Consider the following 18,976-nt stretch of genomic DNA (forward strand, 5'->3'; position numbering starts at 1 on the left):
CAAAAGGGCATAGAAAGAACATACATGTAAACTGGCATCGCACCGTCCACTCCTCTAAGCATGCCCTCTGCTGGTGAAGACAGCATTTCCCCTAAACAATCTGGTTCTACATCCAGACACAGGCAGCGCTTTCAACTGCCCTGTCACTCAAGCCCTGTCCTGCTTGAAACTGGCAGCTCTTTCGTTAAAATTTGCAGTTGGTGGAAGACATGAGGAACTAGAGAAGGGCCTGAACCAAAATCTCAGATCTGAGCACTCTCAGAAACCTGGGAAAAGTCCAGATCTAGATTCAGATTTAGCAAGTCTGGACCCACTTCTGTAACATGGCAAACTAAAACCATATATATGCTTGGGGAAGCTTAGCTAGACACTCCATTGCTAAGGCCCCATTGTACCCAAAGCCGGGGGGAAAGCTCTGTCGCTGTTTGAAATGTGGCGTTATGAGAGCAAGCTGCTGTTCCTTCTTCAGCAGATCCAGTGTGCATAAACCATGGGAGAGAAACAGCAGCTACATATGCATGATATTGAGGCTGCTCCTAATTTTCCTTAGAGACAGTAAATATAGGAGTTGGATCGATTGTGTTACGGAATGACAGCTCATACTCTTGAAATCCTGCTTTCAGAAATGCTATTGAAGTCTAAATTGCCTGGAAATTACCTAGGTCATCCCACTCCTCACACCCACACATTTCCCTCTTCCCGTATTTCCACCCTGCAAAAAATGACCTAGAGGTCAGCTGGTCTACTAAGTTTCTGACCCCAGAGATTGAGCGGCCTATTATGAATTGTGTTTAAGTGACTAAATAAGATGCAACCCATTACTTGTCAGAGACATCCTGCTGTAGGTATTTTGGGGGGACAGATAAGAAGGTGGGGGAAGCATTATTGACCTTCATTAGGATTTTGTCTCTTGTTACATGCTTTACCTGACCAGCAGCACTCAGTCGATCCATCGTGGCCTTTTCCCATCCACGCTAGCAGCTGTCCTGACCCAGGAAGAATTCTGAAGCACTGAATTCATTTTCTGGAACGTAGCCAGATGCAAAGGGCGTGTCCTAGCACAGCAGTGATTGCCACCTGTAACGATGTGCATTGTACCAGGTTAATTCTGTACTAGCAGCAAAAGATTTCAGTGAAGCAATAAAAAAAATAAAACCTTGTACAAATGAAAAACATGTTGTGTTTCGTGCACTACAACAACCCATTTTATTAAAGGAAATAATCATGCTTTTCCAATTCCTAAAAACTCCACTATATCAGTGGCTTTCCCTTTGCCCAGCAACGCCCATCTCTCCACGTGTTCTTTTCAAGTGGGCATCGTTCTCAGATTGTTATGTCAATTGCAGTCCGAACCCATGTCGAATCTGCAAAACAGGTTTCTTCCTTTGCACAACGGCGTTTTAAGCATTCATTTCCAGAGCTCGTGTTGGAAAGAAAACATTGGACTATGGTTTTCAGTTTTGTTTGGTTTTTCATTTGTAAATATTTAACCCCCATCTCTGTCTAAAACCTCCTGGTCATTCTAATATATTCTACGTATTTATTTGCCTTTTTTAAAAAGAAAACACAATTATTTTGTGTTAATCTACTCGCCCCCGCCCCCCCCGTGATAAATGCATATCTGAGGCTGTAAAGAAAGGCTTACAGCAAGATGATTTATGGACTATAGAGAAATGTTTAATATATGGACTTATAAACTGACTGCATGAGCAATGAAAAAGGCCAAAATATTCAGTTATCTTTGAGGGGGTGGTAAGAATCACTGTAAAAAACTGATTTTTTTGTATAGCGAACACTAAACATATAATAAAAACATTGTTCAAAACTGAAGCTAAGCCTGAGATTTGTTTCCATCCCCCTCCAAAGGGGAAACAGGGCCCCCATTATGGCTCAGATGTTGCTCAGTAAGGGTCAGATTGTTACCTGGGGTGGGGGAGTGTGTGTAAGAGAGCATCAAGTGCCCCTTATTCCCCTGCACTCTCTACCTTTATTGCCGGTAATAAGAATAATACCACCTCGCTCTTCTATAGTGCTTTTCATCAGTAGAACTCAAACTGTTTTACAAAGCAGGTTGGTGTCATTAGCCCCAGTCTACAGAAGGAGAAACTGAGGCACGGAGCAGAGAAGTGATTTGCCCAAGACTATGCAGCTGGTCGGTAACGGATCTGGGAATCGAATCCAGATCCTCATAAGGCTCAATCCTGTGCTCGTTCTAGTAGGCCACACTGCCTACCGGAGTGGATGCACGCTCCACAGGGCCACTTCTCTCCTTCCCAAGTGAAGGTAATAGGTAATAATTGGAGATATACCAATCTCCTAGAACTGGAAGGGACCTTGAAAGGTCATCAAGTCCAGCCCCCTGCCTTCACTAGCAGGACCAATTTTTGCCCCAGATCCCTAAGTGGCCCCCTCAAGGATTGAACTCACAACCCTGGGTTTAGCAGGCCAATGCTCAAACCACTGAGCTATCCCTCCCGCCTCAAGAGCAAGCAAGCATGGGGAAAACTCCACCCCCACAACGTTCCAGCTGGGCTGGCATGGTAGGGAAAGCTATCTGTGCTAAGCAGAGAGAGAGCACAGAGTGCTTCCCCCCACACAGCAAGGAGAAACCAGGGATGAAGTAACACTTCTGAATTGCATGGGGTGATATACTCACGCTGGCTCAGATCAAGCTAGTGTACTAAAACCAGAGTGTAGCCACAGCGGTATGAGCAGCGGGAGGGGCTAGCCACCCTGAGTATATGCATAGCACCTTGGAAAGGGATGCACTGGAAGCAGCTAGCCTCTCTGCCACTCACATTGAGCTATTGCGCTAAAGGTACCGTAGCCACAGCAGTGCGAGGAGCATGGGGATGTCTCCTTCAGCTGGGCACCCCCGGATTGACTTGCAGACATACCCACAATCTGCTCTTTGGACAGTGCAACATGACAAAGCTGCAACTGCACTTTAAAGACGGAACTACGCTACCCCTCGTCCTATTGACTAGTGCCTCATCTCACGGGCAGTCCCAGAGATTCCAGTGGGACTTGCAGTACCCTTAGGTTCTACTCAGCAGGAGCGAAGGGGGCCTAGTTGGACCCTACATTACTAGAGCAGGCGAACTGTTCTGTTTGACGAGGCGGGTGACTGTATTAGGATAGCCATGCGTCTTTGGTGGGTTTGGGGGGCACCACGCCAGAGGCTGTTGAGATTCCATCAGCCAAGAACATCTGCTGCTGTAACCCACTGTGCCAAGCACTGAAGCCATGACCAAAACAATGTGATGCACTGCTGGCTGAAGACCCCTCCTAGTCCCTTTAATGCCTAGGTCACTGCTGTGCCTGAGAATGAAACATGTAACCAGAAGCACACGGGAAGCTCCATGTCACGTTGTGTGGCTTGTTATGTTACGTGGACGATCTGAAGGACCATCGGCGCCATCCTTGTGCTGAAGAGCAGCATGGCTACAGATAGGCAAACCTCATGCTCGCCCCGAATGCTCACATCCAGGGGTGCTGCAGTACAGGTTTAGCAACAATGCTCCCTGCTCTTCTGCCATGTCAGGGTGGCGTTTGCAGGATGCTTTCCCTTCGCTGACAGAAGAAAGTTACAGCACAGGGAAGTCGTTGATGATCCACAACTGAACGGATTACCCCTGGACATATTAGGTACTGGGAGAGCAGGACCCGGGGGATGGTAAATCTGTATAGGCACCAGGGACCTTCCAGAAAATTACATTAAGAGATGCTGAGAAACTAACAGATTAGAAGGATCCCAGTCCTTTTGAGAATGGGCATTCGCCACAGTGCTGCTCTCTTCAAATTCTTTCATGTGCAGCTGTTGCAGCCCTCAGGCAATTTCCTTTTGCTTGAACGGGCTATTAGCCGCCCACTGACTGAAGTTTTGGCGGAAAGGACAATTTACTCCAGGTTACTGGGAAGATGGTAGAATGGGGCTCTTTATCCAGATTGCAGGGCTCAATCACTTTCAGAGAGTCGGAGCTTTTCCCGGCACTCATGAGAGGAGCATCCACAGGCTAAAGCCCAGGGGTGCCGTCCCTTGATGATTTGAGTTTGGGAGCAGGGATGAGGGGAGGTCTAGGAGGCCCCGTAAGAACTCTGTTGCACCGGCTTGGTCTATATTGGGGGATTTGCCCCAGTTCCCACCACCAGGGTAGCTGCAAATCTCTAACGTGGACAGGCAAAGATTGCATTTTGCACTGGTTCCATGCACCCTGATTTCAAGATGTGAGCATCACTGGTACAAATAGCAACTTTGCGGTAAAGGTTTGAGGATTTACATGGGTATAGCTGCCAGGGCCGCCCAGAGGATTCAGGGGGACTGGGGTCTTCGGCAGCGGGGGGGCCCTCGCCGCCGAATTGCCCCCAAAGACCCAGCACTTCAGCGGTGGGTCCCGGGGCGGAAGGACCCCCCGTCGCCGAATTGCCGAAGACCCAGAGCGGAAGAAGCTCCAGGCAGGGGCGGCTCCAGGCACCAGCACGCCAAGCGCGGGGGGCGCTCTGCCGGTCGCTACGAGGGCAGCAGGCAGGTTGCCTTCGGCAGCATGCCTGCGGAGGGTCCGCTGGTCCCATGGCTTCTGCGGACCTCCTGCAGGCGTGCCGCTGAATCCACTGGACCGGGGACCTCCCACAGGCAAGCCGCCGAAGGCAGCCTACCTGCCGTGCTTGGGGCGGCAAAATACCTAGAGCCGCCCCTGGCTCCGGGGGCCTGGGCCCCGCGAGAGTTTTCTGGGGCCCCAGGAGCAAGTGAAGGACCCTGCTGCAGGGGCCCTGAAGAACTCTCATGGGGGCCCCTGCAGGGCCTGGGGCAAATTACCCCACTTGCCTCCCCCTCTGGGCAGCCCTGATAGCTGTGCCAACAGCTGGAATCCCTAGTACACCCAAGGCCTCAGGTACGTTTGCAAACTGCACCTCGCCCGGAGGCTTGACGAGTGCATCTGTCCCTGGACAGCAAAAGCTTTTCCTGTGCTGTCTTTTTTAATAGATTTGTTGGTATTTTTGGTTTAAATGGAAGGAAAAACCTCAGCCCTGTTCTCGGGGGACAGGCATCCACACCTCAGCAACCACCACAGCTTAGCCTCTCTGCTGGGCTCAGAAGAGGCCAAGGAATGAATGGGCCTTGGAAATTTAACTCTCCATTCACCCCTGGGATGGCGGGTCTCTCCAGGACAGCAGTGAGGCACGTGGCCAGGGTGGTGCAGTGCAGGGGAACCTGCTCTGCAGCTCCCAAAGCTGGAATAGTTCTGTGGATTAATAATAATAATAATAATGACTGTGCTCTTATGTGCAGGGCCCAGCACAATGGGCCCCCACTCTCAGCTGGGGCTTTAAGCGCTACCACAATATAAATAATAATACAATAACTTCAGTCCCCAGGGTTACCAAGCCAGCTTCCAGCCTGTCTCAGTTTCACGCTCAGTCGTAGCAACAGGAAAGGAAACATCCATTGCTCCTACAGTCACCTCTGTCCCTCATTAAGGGCCCAGTTCCCCAGTCCTCAGTAAAGACGCCCACTGAAGTCACTATTGTAGGACTGAGCTCTGGATGGTTTGTCTGACAAAGGTGGAGGAGGGAGGGCTGACTATCCTGCGTGTGTGGCTACTATCCATCAAGACACGGAAGGGGCTGTCAATCAGGTGGCCAAGGCAGAGTCTTTTCTTTGAGCAGAAATCACTGCACAATATTTATTTGCACACTGTGGACAATAAAAGGTCTTATTTATGGTGCTCGAGTCCCACCGGCATGGTAAGAATATGTACCTTGTATGCTATGCTAGCCGCACGAGCATCAGAATTCCCGGCTTTCATAACTGGCTTATGAAATATTATTGTTGGTAAAACTTGGCAGAGAAGACAGAGCCAGAAAAAAACCCCATACATACATAAAACAAAATGGCACGACAACATTTCCTCATTATATGTATCCTGGAGAAAGCTCCCTGTACTCGTGCAAACGTGGGCAGTGCCTGATTTTCTGAAAGATTTGTGCCATAAATCAGAGGGAAGGATCAAGCCCTAGAACAATAAACCACTGATGGATACACAGGAAGATGCTTGCCCAACTTATAGCAGTTTTTGTTTTCAAAGTTTTAACAATTTCCAAATGCTACAGTCCTGCATTATATGGAACGAGAGCCTACAAAATTCAGGGCCAGGTCCCCCACTGGTGTACATGGGTGTGGTTTCACTGCCTTCAGTGACTTTCTCCAGGATGGGCAGTGATTTTTATGGAGCTGCTCCCAGCAGAGGACTGGGGCCTGAATTCCTCAGGTAGCCAGTCCATATAATGCGAGATTATAGCGTTTTGAAGATAAAACTATACGAAGCATGGTGACAACACAAAACAGAGCAGGAGGCTTTTATCAAAAAACTTTCCCATCATTGTTAATTGTCCTAATCACTCCTTCCTGTCCTAAACAGGTAGGAATACTAGAAGTTTAACGGGCATAGTCGTCATATTGAAACAGACCAATCTAGGTGTCTGCCATCTTTTCTCTGGTGAGAAGTCTCAGGTCAGTGCCAAATGCAATGTGGCTACCGGTATTTATGGAATATCTTGCCACAAGGGGAAATTACTTCCTGATCCAAGTAGGTGAATATTTAGGCCCTGAAGTATGAGGATTAAAAGCCTCTCTCATTTTATCCCAATTGGGTATGTATTTCATAGCGGGGCATTTCCTCACATTTGTGTGCTTGTCATTAGTTCCTTAACATTATTTTAATATTTTTGTAATATTTGAATATCTACAACATCCACCCCCATAACGGATCCTGGGGGGGTTTTGCACACTCATACAGTGGTGCATTCGTGTTTAGGGGGTGTGGGTTCTCATGCTAAATGTTCTGTCAGCTTTTCGTACCATATCCATCCAAACAAGAATGCAAGTTCCTCAGGGAACGTCTCACTCCGCATTTGTAAAGCGGCACACACTCTTTTGGCCTCTTATAAACAATGAGTAATAGTTTGGGCATTACTGTGTAAAAGACAGTGGATCCTTTTAGTAGCTCTGTGGCTTGCTCAGCTATTCACTGAAATGGATTTGATCAGGCCGTTGAGAAGGCTCAGTCCATCCTTTGTTATCCACTAAACTGGCCCCTGTTTTTTTCCAGGCAAAGCAGCGCACAGGCTGCCCAAGACTGTCAAGTGACTACACTGACTCAGGCACCTCTATTTTCGGAAGCACTGTAAAGGGCCTTATTTACAGTGGACAGGAGCTCAGCGCTTTCTGAAAAGTGGAGCTCTTTAAGGTGCCTCAATTTGAGTGCTGTCACAGGACGGGCTGGCCCTGTAAGGGATGCAGGCCCAGCCCCTCCTGTGCCCAGTTAGCCCCATCTGGGAGACAGCTAAGACCAGGTGATAGCCCTGCAAGTCACCAGGTCCTCAGTTAAAAAGCAGGCAAACAGCTCAGCCAGGAAGGGACCAGCAGGGATATGCCAGGCCAAGGGAAAGGATCTGGGTGGGGGCTAAAGAGGCACAGGTGGGCTGATCCCTTAAAGGGCCAGCCCACCCTGTGACTGGCACTCACAATCACTTGCCAGTGCTGATAATCTTGGCAGTTGTCTGGATTAGGCCCTGATCCTGAGCTGCAGAGTGCCCTCAACTCCTGCTGAGGTCAACAGGAGCTGAGAGCACACAGCACCCCACATTCAGCATCTTGCAGGCCTGGGCCCCATCATACAATAGATACCCACCAAGCCATGTGCCCCCTGGTATCTACCTATCCATGCTCCTGCATGGCCCATGGCACCGCGGCGTCGGAGTGTCTGCCAGAACCACCGGGCCCAGGCAGGGGAGCTCTACTGACGCATAATTCTACAGCACAAGCTCCTGAGCCTGACATCTCCCCTAGTGGGAGCTTGGTTCATCTCTAAGATGAAGCCATTACACTTCGGGGGATCTGTGGCATTCAGGTGGGTTACACAACAAACAAGTCAGCCTAGGGCAGCGTTTCTCAAGGACTGGTCCCGGAGATCTCCCTGACACCCTTTGGGAAGGCCCTTCAGAGCACTAGGAGAATAAGTTGTCTTCAAGACAGAGAGCAGCATCCTGGCTAAAGGGAATGAATTGCCATCTAAGCGAGGAGGAAGCGAGTGCTCCAAATACCAATGCCTGCCCACTCAAGCCAGTCACATCTCATTGCACTTTAGGGTGACCAGATCACCCAGGTCAAATATCGGGATGCGGGGGGGCGGGGCGGGGGCAGAGGGGAAAAACATGGTGGCAGAGCAAAAAAAAAAAAAAATCCCCCACCCCCGATTCCTCCTCCCTCCGCAAGCGCTGGCGGGAGGCCCGGGAGACTCAGGGGAGCGCGGGGCCGTGGTGAGTGAGAGTCCGGCCTGGCCCTGAGCAGGCAGGACTTGGGCGCGGTACCTGGAGGGAGAGTAAGGGGTGGCCTGCGGGGCCAGGCGGCGGCTGTTCTCCCCACCTGGGCAGCTCCCACTGCCGCTGGCCAAGCTCGGTGGCTGCGGCTCTGGCGCCCACGAACCCCCTGAGCCCGGGCCTGCTGCGGGGACCCAGCGCGCACGCTGCTCCCAGCCCCTGGCCAGTCGCGTCTGGGCTGGCTGCCCAGCTGGTGCAATCCCGCGGGTGGCCCCGGAGTGGGGGCAGCAGGCCCCAGCCCCCGCATCCAGCTCGGGTCCCGCAGGGGAACGAATGGGGCTGGGCTGCTGATGCCTCTGCCACGGGATTGCACCAGCTGGGCAGCCAGCCCAGACATGACTGGCCAGGGGCTGGGCACAGCATGAGCGCTGCTGGGTCCCCGCAGCAGGCCCGGGCTTGGGGGGTTTGGGCCTGGGTGCCACGTGCTTGGCCACAAGCAAATATCGGGACAGTCCTGATAAAATCGGGACGTCTGGTCACCCTATTGCACTTCACCCTTTCCAGTGCAAGATTCCTCTTTGCAACAGGTAGCCCTTGGATTGGTGACTTGCGCCCTTAATACAGCACCTCCACATGCTGGATTGGCACCCTGTCAGCTACTTGGCAGGCAAGCACCATACGAAATGTTTAGCAGGTGGAAAGGCCCATTTCCCAGAGACGGAATGAAACGAATCCCGGAGAGGCTGTCTGGTGCCCTCTCGGACAGGGAAGGTATTGCGAGAGACGGCTAGTTTCACAGTTATTTTCTATCTTGCGGTTTTAAATGTTTGTGCCGCACACACGTTCCAGCCTATAACAAGGCTTTCATTTTTCCCTTATGGTTCAGAGAAGCCCGGCAATAACGGTGAACAGCATTTTCAAATCATTTGCACAGCTATGTTACATTTCAGCCAACAGTCCCAAAGAGCCTCACTAACCTCCTTCGTCACAAAGGCCTCTCAATGCCTCTGGGAAACAGGAGCATTATTATCCTCCTTTTACAGGGGACACACTCAGGTGCAGAACAGGAGGGAACTCGCTCCCCGTCATTCAGCAGCCCTGCGGCAGAGCTGGGAAATACCCCAGAGTCCAGACTGCCACGTGCTCTCCTCTAACAACGCAGGACTCTCATCTGAGCACCAGCCTGGTGTGTTTTTCTTATACACAGGAGCGTAGGGGCAAACAGCGACTCCTTCAGTGGCACCAGAGTCAGTGCTTGTAATCCATCCATTGAAGCTCAGGTAAAGGGCACACGAGTTAAACGATCAGGGCAAATGTGCCCCCGTGGAGCCGCAGCAGGAGAAGGACAGAGCCCTCCACCCCCGTAGCTAACTCTGGTGGGGCAGGGAGAACGTGGCAGCCCAAGGGCTGGGTGCAGGGCGGAGGGTTGCTGGGGAAGGTGCCGAGAGCAAGTTTCCTGGCCTCTGCTCAGCCGGAGGTAGGGGCACTGCCCAGGCCCCGTGCCTCCCCTACTGAGTTGTCTGTAAGATCTGAGGAGACACTGGTGCTGTGAGTTCCCCCCAATTGGGGGGCCCAGAGGCACATGCTACCCGCTCTTGTGGCCCCAGCTCCCCAGGAGCCAGTGGGATTGGCTGCCCTGGCCCAGGGAGGTGGGGCTGGAAGTTCCTCCCAGAGGCGACATGTGGGGCAATCATGTATCCCCCAGTCTACATTTTGCCCCCCTCCCAGTATCAGGAGTCATGAGGAGGCCGAAACTCGGGCAAACATATGGAAGAGACAAGAGATTCAGGGTTTAAACTGGCTCCCTCCTCCTCCCACACATCAGTCTCTGGGCCCAGGCCTGGCAGATGAGGGGCCGAGCAACGCCTCATCTCCCTCTTGGCCGACGCAGTGTTTTTCATCCGTTCCTGCCTTGCCTCCCTGGCGCTCTGCAGTGCTCTTAGCAGCAGATCCCCGGTGCAAAGCCTGGGGGGGGGGGGGGAAGAGATTATGGGGAGGCGGAAAACTCCATGAACAGAAGAGCCTATTTGGCTAATGAAGATGTAATTGCTCCAAATCTCGCTAATAGGATGAAAGTATTAGACTCTTTAGAGCCTCTCATTCCCTCTGCGGCTGCAGTGGGTTCTATCCCCACAAACACCTGAACTCTTCCCTTCGCTCTCCACAATCCAGTATCTAAAATACTTGCAGTAGGTGCCCTGAAAGCCCAGTGCTGTAGAAATGTAGCTGGACTGGAAGGATCGACTAATCAGCCCAGCTCCCCAAACCCTTTTGGATTTGTGAGGGGGAAGGGAAAGGAATAGGGGGTCCTCAGCCCTGGACTGCTGAAGTAGAAATGGAATAAAAGCCCGGGAAACCCCAGAACGCCTCACAAGCACCACTTTGCACCATCTGTCAGGCAGTGTTTAAAGTGGCCTGGAAGGGTGTCTGTCAAAATCTGGGAGCAGCAGCTTTGGTAAGATCCTGTTTAAAGTGCACCTCTCAGGTACTCAGCCTTGTTGTTTATTTAGTTGTTGGATCGCTTATTTTGCGGGGTCTGCAGCAACCCCTGGCAGAGCATAAGGGCAGGGCGCTTAGCGATGTGCCTTACCGCGGCTCAGAAAACACAACCTGGCCTGCACTCCTCCCACCATCTGTTCCAGTACGGCAGCATCCACACAAGAGAACTGGGGCACTGGCAACACCCCAAAGCCAGCCGGCCAGGCCCACGTAGGGTGTTCCTGATAGGGTGGGCCGCACCTCCTGGACCCCTGCTTGACCCTCTTCCCTCATGCCAGTGGGGTGAACTGGTCCTGCAGGTGCACCAAAGTGCTACAAATCAATGTCACATTTGAGGGGGCCTGGACTCTGAGGGTACCTCCACACTGCCAAAAAAAAACCCAAAAAAACCACAGGAGCAAGTCTCAGAACCTGAGTCAAATGACTGCCTCGTACTGCAGGGCTAAAAGTGGCAGGGTAGGCATTCCCGCTCGGGCTGGAGCCCAGATTCTGAGACCCAGATCGGGGGGGTCTCACAGTCCAAGTTCCAGCCTTAGCCCAATCATCTACACAGCTCTTTTTAGGCCTGTAGCACGAGCCCCGTGAGCCTGAATCACCTGACTCCAGCTGGGGCAGGGGGATTTCTGTTGTGCTGACGTACCTCAGTGTAGATGGGCGGAAGAGACAACTGCAGACTGAAGCCAGGGTTTCTCTCACTTCCTTTGCATTCAGTTCTGCTCAAGTCAATTTTGACCTTATTCCCTAGCCACCAGCATCGCTGCTCTCCTCAAGGGCGTTTTGCACTCTCAGTGAGAACATAGATAATGGGTGAGAGTCAGCTGCGAGTGGACTGAGTTTGCTCCCTGGAGGGAAAACCACTTGGAAGCTCAGATTTACCGTATCCCAGATCAGACCACTGGTCCCATCGAGACTGGTAGCAACCTATCAGCAATGTTTCAGGAGAAGGCAGAAGCAACCAGATCCCTCATCTAAAGTGGAGATAATAATTCTTGCTTAACTTCCATTATCCTTCCATGTAAGGTAAAGTCATTGATATCTAGATTCTACAGTGGTGGGCGCCATATGGGAGTGCCTATAAGTCATCCCCTTTTGAGGAGAACTCCCTGGACCCTCCAAAATATCAGATGATCCGAGGCAGCAGATCAGTAAAAAATACTTTGCCCACCTTCTCCTGCCGCCTCCATCATTTATAAAGGAAACACAAAATATTTATTAGCCAGAGGTGACTGATAATGGAACCATTCTCATCTTTGCAATCAATACTGAGAGAGAGACGTGCACACATTAGCCACAGTCGCTCTTTATGACAGGATAACCATACCCACTTCTCCTCTGACCTCTGCCTACCCTCCCGGGAGTCTGGATCAATGTCGGCAGACTGCCTTAAATTACCCCGTTTGGTGGAACGCAGGCCTTCGTCTGTTTCCCACCACTCTAACCAAGAGCCATCCTCTCCGCCCCCGCAGTGAGAGAGCATCAGATGACCACCAGCTGAACCCCCCTAGCTGATTTGACAGTACTGATAGATTGACACCCGCATGCCAGCCAAGCCCTTTGCAGCATGTGGGGAAAACCCTTGGGCAGCACTCATATCAGTGACATTTGCAGGGAGGAAGCAGGTTGGTTTTTAGCTGTGATAACAGGGGAAAACAATTAGGCGTCTTCTGTATTCTGGCTCCAGGACAAATTACAATCTGGGCAAATGCACTCTGCCTGAAATTCCTTCTGCAAAGCCTGCAGTGCCACTAATTTCACCTGCTCTGTGGAGGGAGCGAGAACGCCTGTCTTAAAGAGACATGCTCCTCTGCAAAGGAAGGTGCCCAGACGATACAGGGATGGGCTCAATATAGGAAGCTAGACAGACAGGGAGAGTCTGCCTATGCTCGGTAAGCCTATTCTAGTCTTTGCTGCCCATAAGAGTAGTTTCTCCTGCTCTCTCCATCTGTTCCATCCACAGAACAAGCAACTCAGACAGCAGCATTAGCATCTCCAACACTGCCCAGCCATTGTGCTTCAGGCTTGACCTGGAGCAATCTCCCGTCTCCATGGCCCATTCAAGGCTTTGGCCTCTCTGCTGAGAGGGGGATAATGAGTGATGTGGCCACTAGTCTGCAAAGACCTGAAATGAGACTCAAGAAACGTATTTCACTTGGGCCACACTGAGCTGGCCTGGGGCGTCCGGTTCCATCCGCTGTCCTAGAGGAGAATATCCCATTGCAACCCACTAAGACAACCCATTCGTTTTATTGAAGCTTTGCTTGTTCACCTGCAGTGGGTCAAACAAAAGCCCCTTCTACCTCCAGCACTCTCAGCTGTCCCCATAACCCCGCTGCCTCACCTGTCACCAGGCTCTCCATCTCTCCCTCCAACTGATGTACAGCCCTGGTTTTTGCGGCAGCTGGCTCACGTTTCAAACATTCGACGCGGGTTTCCTCTAGGCTGGTCCCTCCATTAACAGTAATCAATGGCCTTCTGTTGTGGGATACGGACCTGGCACGGGGAGGTCAACAGATTCCAATCTGTACTTTTCTGTTCTGACCAGCAAAAGTGCCATAGATGATCAGAGAAATCACGTACGCAGCCATGCACGGCACACATGGCTCACTTGCTGTGACACCACCAAGCCCTTGCAGCAGGGGAGTGCAAGGCTGGTGCCCTCCAGCACCATGCTCGAGGCTGGATATGAGCGCATGACAGGCTGATAACTCAGCAGAGCTGAGCAGTAGCACATCTCAGGGCTCCCCTTGCACTCCAGGGTACATGGTATGTGCGGAGAATGGGCACAGCAAAGGAGACCTACTTAAGTGTGATGCTCATCATGTCAATATGGCAGGTGGCTCTGCATGCCTCTCTCCGAGGTCTCCCTCCTGCTATGAAGCAAGAGTAACTGGTGGCCAGATTCATAGAGTCTGAGGCCAGACGTGCTCATCTAGTCTGACCTCCTGCATAACCCAGGCCAGAGAACTGCCCCACAATAATTCTGAGAGCAGAGCTTCTAGAAAAACATCCCACCTTAATTTAAAAGTTGCCCGTGATGGAAAATTCACCACGACCCCTGGTAAACGTTCCAGTGGTTAATTACCCTCCCTGTTAAACATTTACATCTTACTTCCAGTCTGAATTTGTCGAGCTTCAGCTTCCTGCAACTGGATCGTGTTACACCTCTCTCTGCTAGACTGAAGAGCTCATTATTAAATATTTACTCCTCATGTAGATACTAATATAATCAAGTCACCCCTTAACCTTCTCTTTGTTAAGCTAAAAAGATTGAGTGCCTCAAGTCTAGCTCTATAGGGCATGTTTCCTACTCCTTTCATCATTCCTGTGGGTGGTCTTTGACCCCTCTCTAATTTATCAACATTCTTTGTGAATTGCAGGCACCAGAATTGGACACAGGAGTCCAGCAGCGGTTGCACCAATGTGGCAGGCAGCTCCACACAGCCCTCCTGCTACTAGGGCGAGGCTCCCTACTGGCCACGTGACAGCATCTGATTGCTTGCACGCCCCATGTCCTGCTCAGCACTTCTCACTTTGAAGCTGTGTGTGCAACACACCACACCCGGGCTGGGCCAGGCCAGGCCAGATAAAAGCCCCATGACAGACATCACTAAACAGAGCTGGTCTCCTTTCTATCCTGTGCTAAGCCTGCTTGTTCCCCTTGCAGTGGCAAAGGCCACAGGTTACTGCATGTCTCTGTACATGGTATGATGCGCCCATTCTGATCTACGAAAATTTCACATGCACTTTGCACAGGATGACAGCACAAGATGCACGGCCACAGAGAACCAGATCCTGGGTCTGTAAATCACTGTGTAAACTCATGGACTTATATAAATTATTACTATTGACACTGAAGCAATGATTCCCCAGTGGTTAAAAGCAAAGAGAGTGAGCAACCCTCCTCACACTGAGACTATTAGTGCAAGGCACCAGAGACTGCTGTATGGAAGCCACTCGCTACTAAAAGCAATGACACTGTACGTGTGCAGAGATCTGCTTCAAATCCAGATTCATCACCCTCCCCTGCTCGCCATGGAATGAAACTTCACTTGTGTGTGGGGGTGGCAACAGCGACAATGTTCATCTGTCTATGTTATTTCTGTGAAGCCCCTCATCACAGTATACAAGTGCCAGTGACAGACAGCACCTGTCAGCCTGAAGGGTCCAAAAATCTCACCCAGAAGCTGATAGGCCAATTACAGTAGAACCTCAGAGTTACAAACACCTCGGGAATGGAGGTTGTTCCTAACTCTGAACAAAACATTCTGGTTGTTCATTCAAAACTTTACAACTGAACATTGACAATACAGCTTTGAAACTTTACTATGCAGAAGAAAAATGCTTTTAACCCTCTTAATTTAAAAAGAAACAAGCACAGAAACAGTTTCCTTAACTTATCAAATTTAAAAAAAAACTTTCTTTTTTTTATAGTTTACATTAAAGACAGTACTGTACTGTATTTGCCTTTTGGGGGGGATGGTCTCTGCTGCTGTCTGATTGTGTACTTCCAGTTCCAAACGAGGTGTGCAGTTGACCAGGCAGTTCATAACTTTGAGGTTCTACTGTTTACCCACCCATCAAGGAAATGCAGCTATATCTGGGGTGAAACAAAGCAGATGCTTAACTGCACACAGCAACCCGGCACAACAGTTTAGAGCAAGAAGTGAAAAGGAATCTCGTATCCATTTTGAATCTGGAGGGAGCATTTAAGAAGACAGAATGTAGATACTTGTGTTGAAATTTGGTAGAGACACTGGGTTAACACCACTAAATTCTGCAAAAAAAGCCAAGGGATTTTCAATACTACCCTTAGTGCTCAGAAACTCAATACAGTACAGACAAACCAATCAGCCCAGGGTTTACATCTCATCTGAAAGCATACAGTTAACCTGGGGAATTCACTCTTGCAGGAGTTCAGCCAGTCAAATTCGCAATTGGCAGGACAGAGGAACGGATAGATACATGAGAGGAGTACAGAACAAATGCACTCTTGTTTTGTAACATCTTGTTTTTCCTCTTTGCGAGAGGACCCACTAAGTTGCAAAACAACTTTCCTCCTTCCCACTCCCACATGGCTGGAGGACGCCGGACTTCTGGAGCCCTGCCAATCAATACAGAGACACGAATGCATTAATTACTCTTCTGTAATGGCAGGCCATTAATGAATGGACAGACCCAAACCTGGTCTCTACATTATTAATGATCCTACACTGGAGTCAGGGCGGGCCAGATGGAATGGCTAGAAAGTGAGGGGTGGTCTCTGCAACCTTCCCCCGTCTCCCTCTCCCAATCCAGAAACGTGCAGTCTGAGTCGAGAGCTGTTTGATTAGCCACCCTAAGTTGTGTTGCCATCGGATGGGAGTTCAAGGCATATTCATCATTGCCCAGCACGCCCCGAGGGCTGCGCAGAGAGTTCCCATCTGGCAGCAGTGTCCAGTTTCACCGTGTGCTTTGCAGCATGGTGGAATATATTAATTAGCACAGGGGAGCAGAGGAGGCGGCCAGACCAAAGTCGTGATGCCACTCCGGGTGGTAGCGACGGCCAGTGGTTACTATCTACAGCTGCTTGGGGAGAAGGGCTGTGTGATATGAGTCTGGGATCTCAATCTAGCCCCCGCAGGGACAAATGTCTACATCACAAATCCAACCAGCACCCATTTAGGCAGTCTCAGCAGAGAGGCCAAGGACTAATGGACCGTGGAGAGTGAATTCCTGTCTTGCCCTGCAGAGGGATCTCTCCAGGGTAGAAGCGAGGTGAGCAGCCCTGCCCTGATGCCTGTGCTGCATCTGACGCTTCCTGTCTCCATGGCTTGTGGAGAAAACTCATGAGCCAAATTCACAGCCTGGTGGAAGCCGACACAGCTCTGTTGAAGTCAGCGGCCTTGCACCTGCTTACACCAGGGTCCCAGTGCCCTCTCCCATGCTTTGGCTATGTAAACAGGTGAACAGAAAGACCTGAATGTGGGGGCAGAGGGATACTCTGCTTTTATTTTCCTTATTCATCTCATTTCTGATTTGGGGGAGGATAAATATTTTCAGTTGCTAGTGGGGAAAAAAAAAAGGTTTGAACCTTAGTTCAACCAGTGACTGTGTGCGCAGGCCCCCAGGACATAGCGTGCTTTGAAATTCCCCTCGCTCTGGGGTTTCAGTGCCCTCGGGGCATTGTGGAACAGATTTGCTAATTCACGGGCATCCCTGCCACATTACATGCAGAACCATTTTACCTTGATAAACGTCTCACCTCCCCCTTGTATCTGTGACAGCTACAGAGGAGGAAGGGTGGGCTCGTCATTAAGGCACTGGGCTAGGAACAGGAGATGTGCATTCAATTCCCAGCTCAGCCACAGCCTCCCTGTAGGACCTTGGGCAAGTCATTTACATGCTCTGTGCCTCAGTCCCCCATCTGCAGCATGGGGATAGCGATCCTTCCCTCCCTATCTCCCAAGGCTGCTGGGAAGATAAATCCATTACTGTCTGCGAGACACCCCTGCCATGCGGGGCAGACATACGCCTAGACAGAAACAACATCTACAAGGACGCCTGTCAGCTGAGATCACTACAGCACCTGCTTCTGGTGCAAAGCAGAGACTCCGGCTTCCGTAGGCAGCAGAAACAGTCCCGAACCCCAGCCCCCCCGGAACATGAGAGGAAGTTTATTAACTGGGTCTGAGCTTTGACATTAGCCCTCTCTCTGTAATGGGGCAGAACCAGAACTCGCCCCCCTCTCCCACTATACCTGTAGAAAATTTAGATCTGAATGTATTTAAGAGATGGGCCTGAGACCTAGTCACTTCCCTTCCTCCCCAGCTCCAAGTAAACTTGGCTGCAAGAAGAGTTGCCCCCTCACCAGCAGCATGTCAGAAGGTGTTGAGCCGACAATTCAAGGCTTGCATAATTCTGTGCCCTGCTCAGTGGGGTTCCTCGAGATCTCAGTTTAAGGGGGTTCCACTGTGTCTATTACCTGGTAATACATTTTGTGAGGCATGACCCTCCCTGGCAAATTCACCTGCACATCCCAGCCTGGGACACGGAGCCCTTCGCTTCCCAGTTCACACCCTGGAATTCTAACCCTTCACTTGCTTCTCCCTTGCACCACGTGCCTCCCTCTGCCCTACTGATGGGGTGAGGAGCCGGAGACAATCAATCCAGGGCAGGGGTTTTCTGATCCAGGCTGATGAGAGCAGCAGCAGCTCAGGCTGAGGCAGAGCATGAATTATGTATGATGCTGCAAATCACCCTCCCTCTCTGACTGGTCCTTGGACCAAGGCAAATGAGGTAAAGACAGAGCGAGCGAGAGACCACTCTCCAGGGACCCAGAGTGTTGGCTGAGAGGGAGCCAGCGAGCAGGGGAGGGCGGGGAGGGAGGAGCACATCCTTATGCAGAGATGCTGCAGTGGCTTTGGGCACACACAGGCAAGCAGCCGCACAAAGCAAGAACTCGCCTGGAGGAGGAGGGCGGGCAGGAGAGAGGAAGGTTGTTGCAGCATCGAGGGCTCTAGGATCTCCCCTGCATACACGCCACGCACACACATCAACACACGTGTCATCCAGCCCAAGGTAAGCGGTCTCTCTTTGCTCCTCCGCGCCTTGATTCGGGGTGGGGGAAGAATTAGCTGGATTTCAGGGAACCATTTCTAAGCCAAGCTAACTTTCAGTGACCCCGGGGTGATGCTCATCTTTTCCAGGGAATATGGCACCGGTAACACCTCCTAGGGCACCTGCAAGCCACCCACCAGCTCCATAAGAGGATGGTCTAAGGCAACAGCGTGGGGCGGGTTTTGTGCGTTTATCAGATGGTGATCATTTTCCAGGAAATGCAGGCACTGGCTGTGCTGGAAAAGGGATGGGGGTGGAGTGCGTGTGTGTGTGTGGGGGGGGGGGAAATCCAAAGAACATGTCCAGGAATGTGTCAGTTCTGGTGGAGGAATAGAGAGAGCCTCATCCAGCAGTTTAAAAACCATCAGGGATGTAAAGCAGAGGCTGTTTGTGTGGAATAGTGCTGGGTTTTACTGCCCTGCTTTCAGAGTGTGGTATTATGGTGGGGGTGTGGGTGGCACTTTAAAGAGACCATTGCTATGATCACAGCTCCTGAATTTCTGATTTGGAGGGCGGGGAGCATAGGGAGCGGCTCACCAAGGAAATGTTCCTGCCCACTCTG

General features: G+C 51.0%; 1 protein-coding gene and 1 long non-coding RNA gene across 2 annotated transcripts in view; one reads left to right on the forward strand and one right to left on the reverse strand.

Annotated features, from left to right (window-relative positions):
* The window catches only part of LOC120404186, a 56,901-nt gene extending 43,680 nt beyond the window's left edge, over nt 1–13,221 (reverse strand). The window contains exons 1-2 of the long non-coding RNA XR_005597845.1: nt 13,157–13,221; nt 927–1,077 (exon numbers count right to left, since the gene is read on the reverse strand). This is a non-coding gene — a long non-coding RNA (uncharacterized LOC120404186). The remainder of the gene's footprint in view (nt 1–926; nt 1,078–13,156) is intronic.
* A 4,960-nt stretch (nt 13,222–18,181) lies between these two features.
* CNTN2 (contactin 2) overlaps nt 18,182–18,976 on the forward strand; it is a 55,091-nt gene continuing 54,296 nt past the window's right edge. Inside the window, exon 1 of the mRNA XM_039536240.1 lies at nt 18,182–18,375. Coding sequence (XP_039392174.1) covers nt 18,196–18,375 — 180 coding nt within the window. The 5' untranslated portion in view covers nt 18,182–18,195. The remainder of the gene's footprint in view (nt 18,376–18,976) is intronic.

The sequence above is a fragment of the Mauremys reevesii genome, linkage group 4 (assembly GCF_016161935.1).
Source record: "Mauremys reevesii isolate NIE-2019 linkage group 4, ASM1616193v1, whole genome shotgun sequence".
NCBI classification, from domain to species: domain Eukaryota; kingdom Metazoa; phylum Chordata; order Testudines; family Geoemydidae; genus Mauremys; species Mauremys reevesii.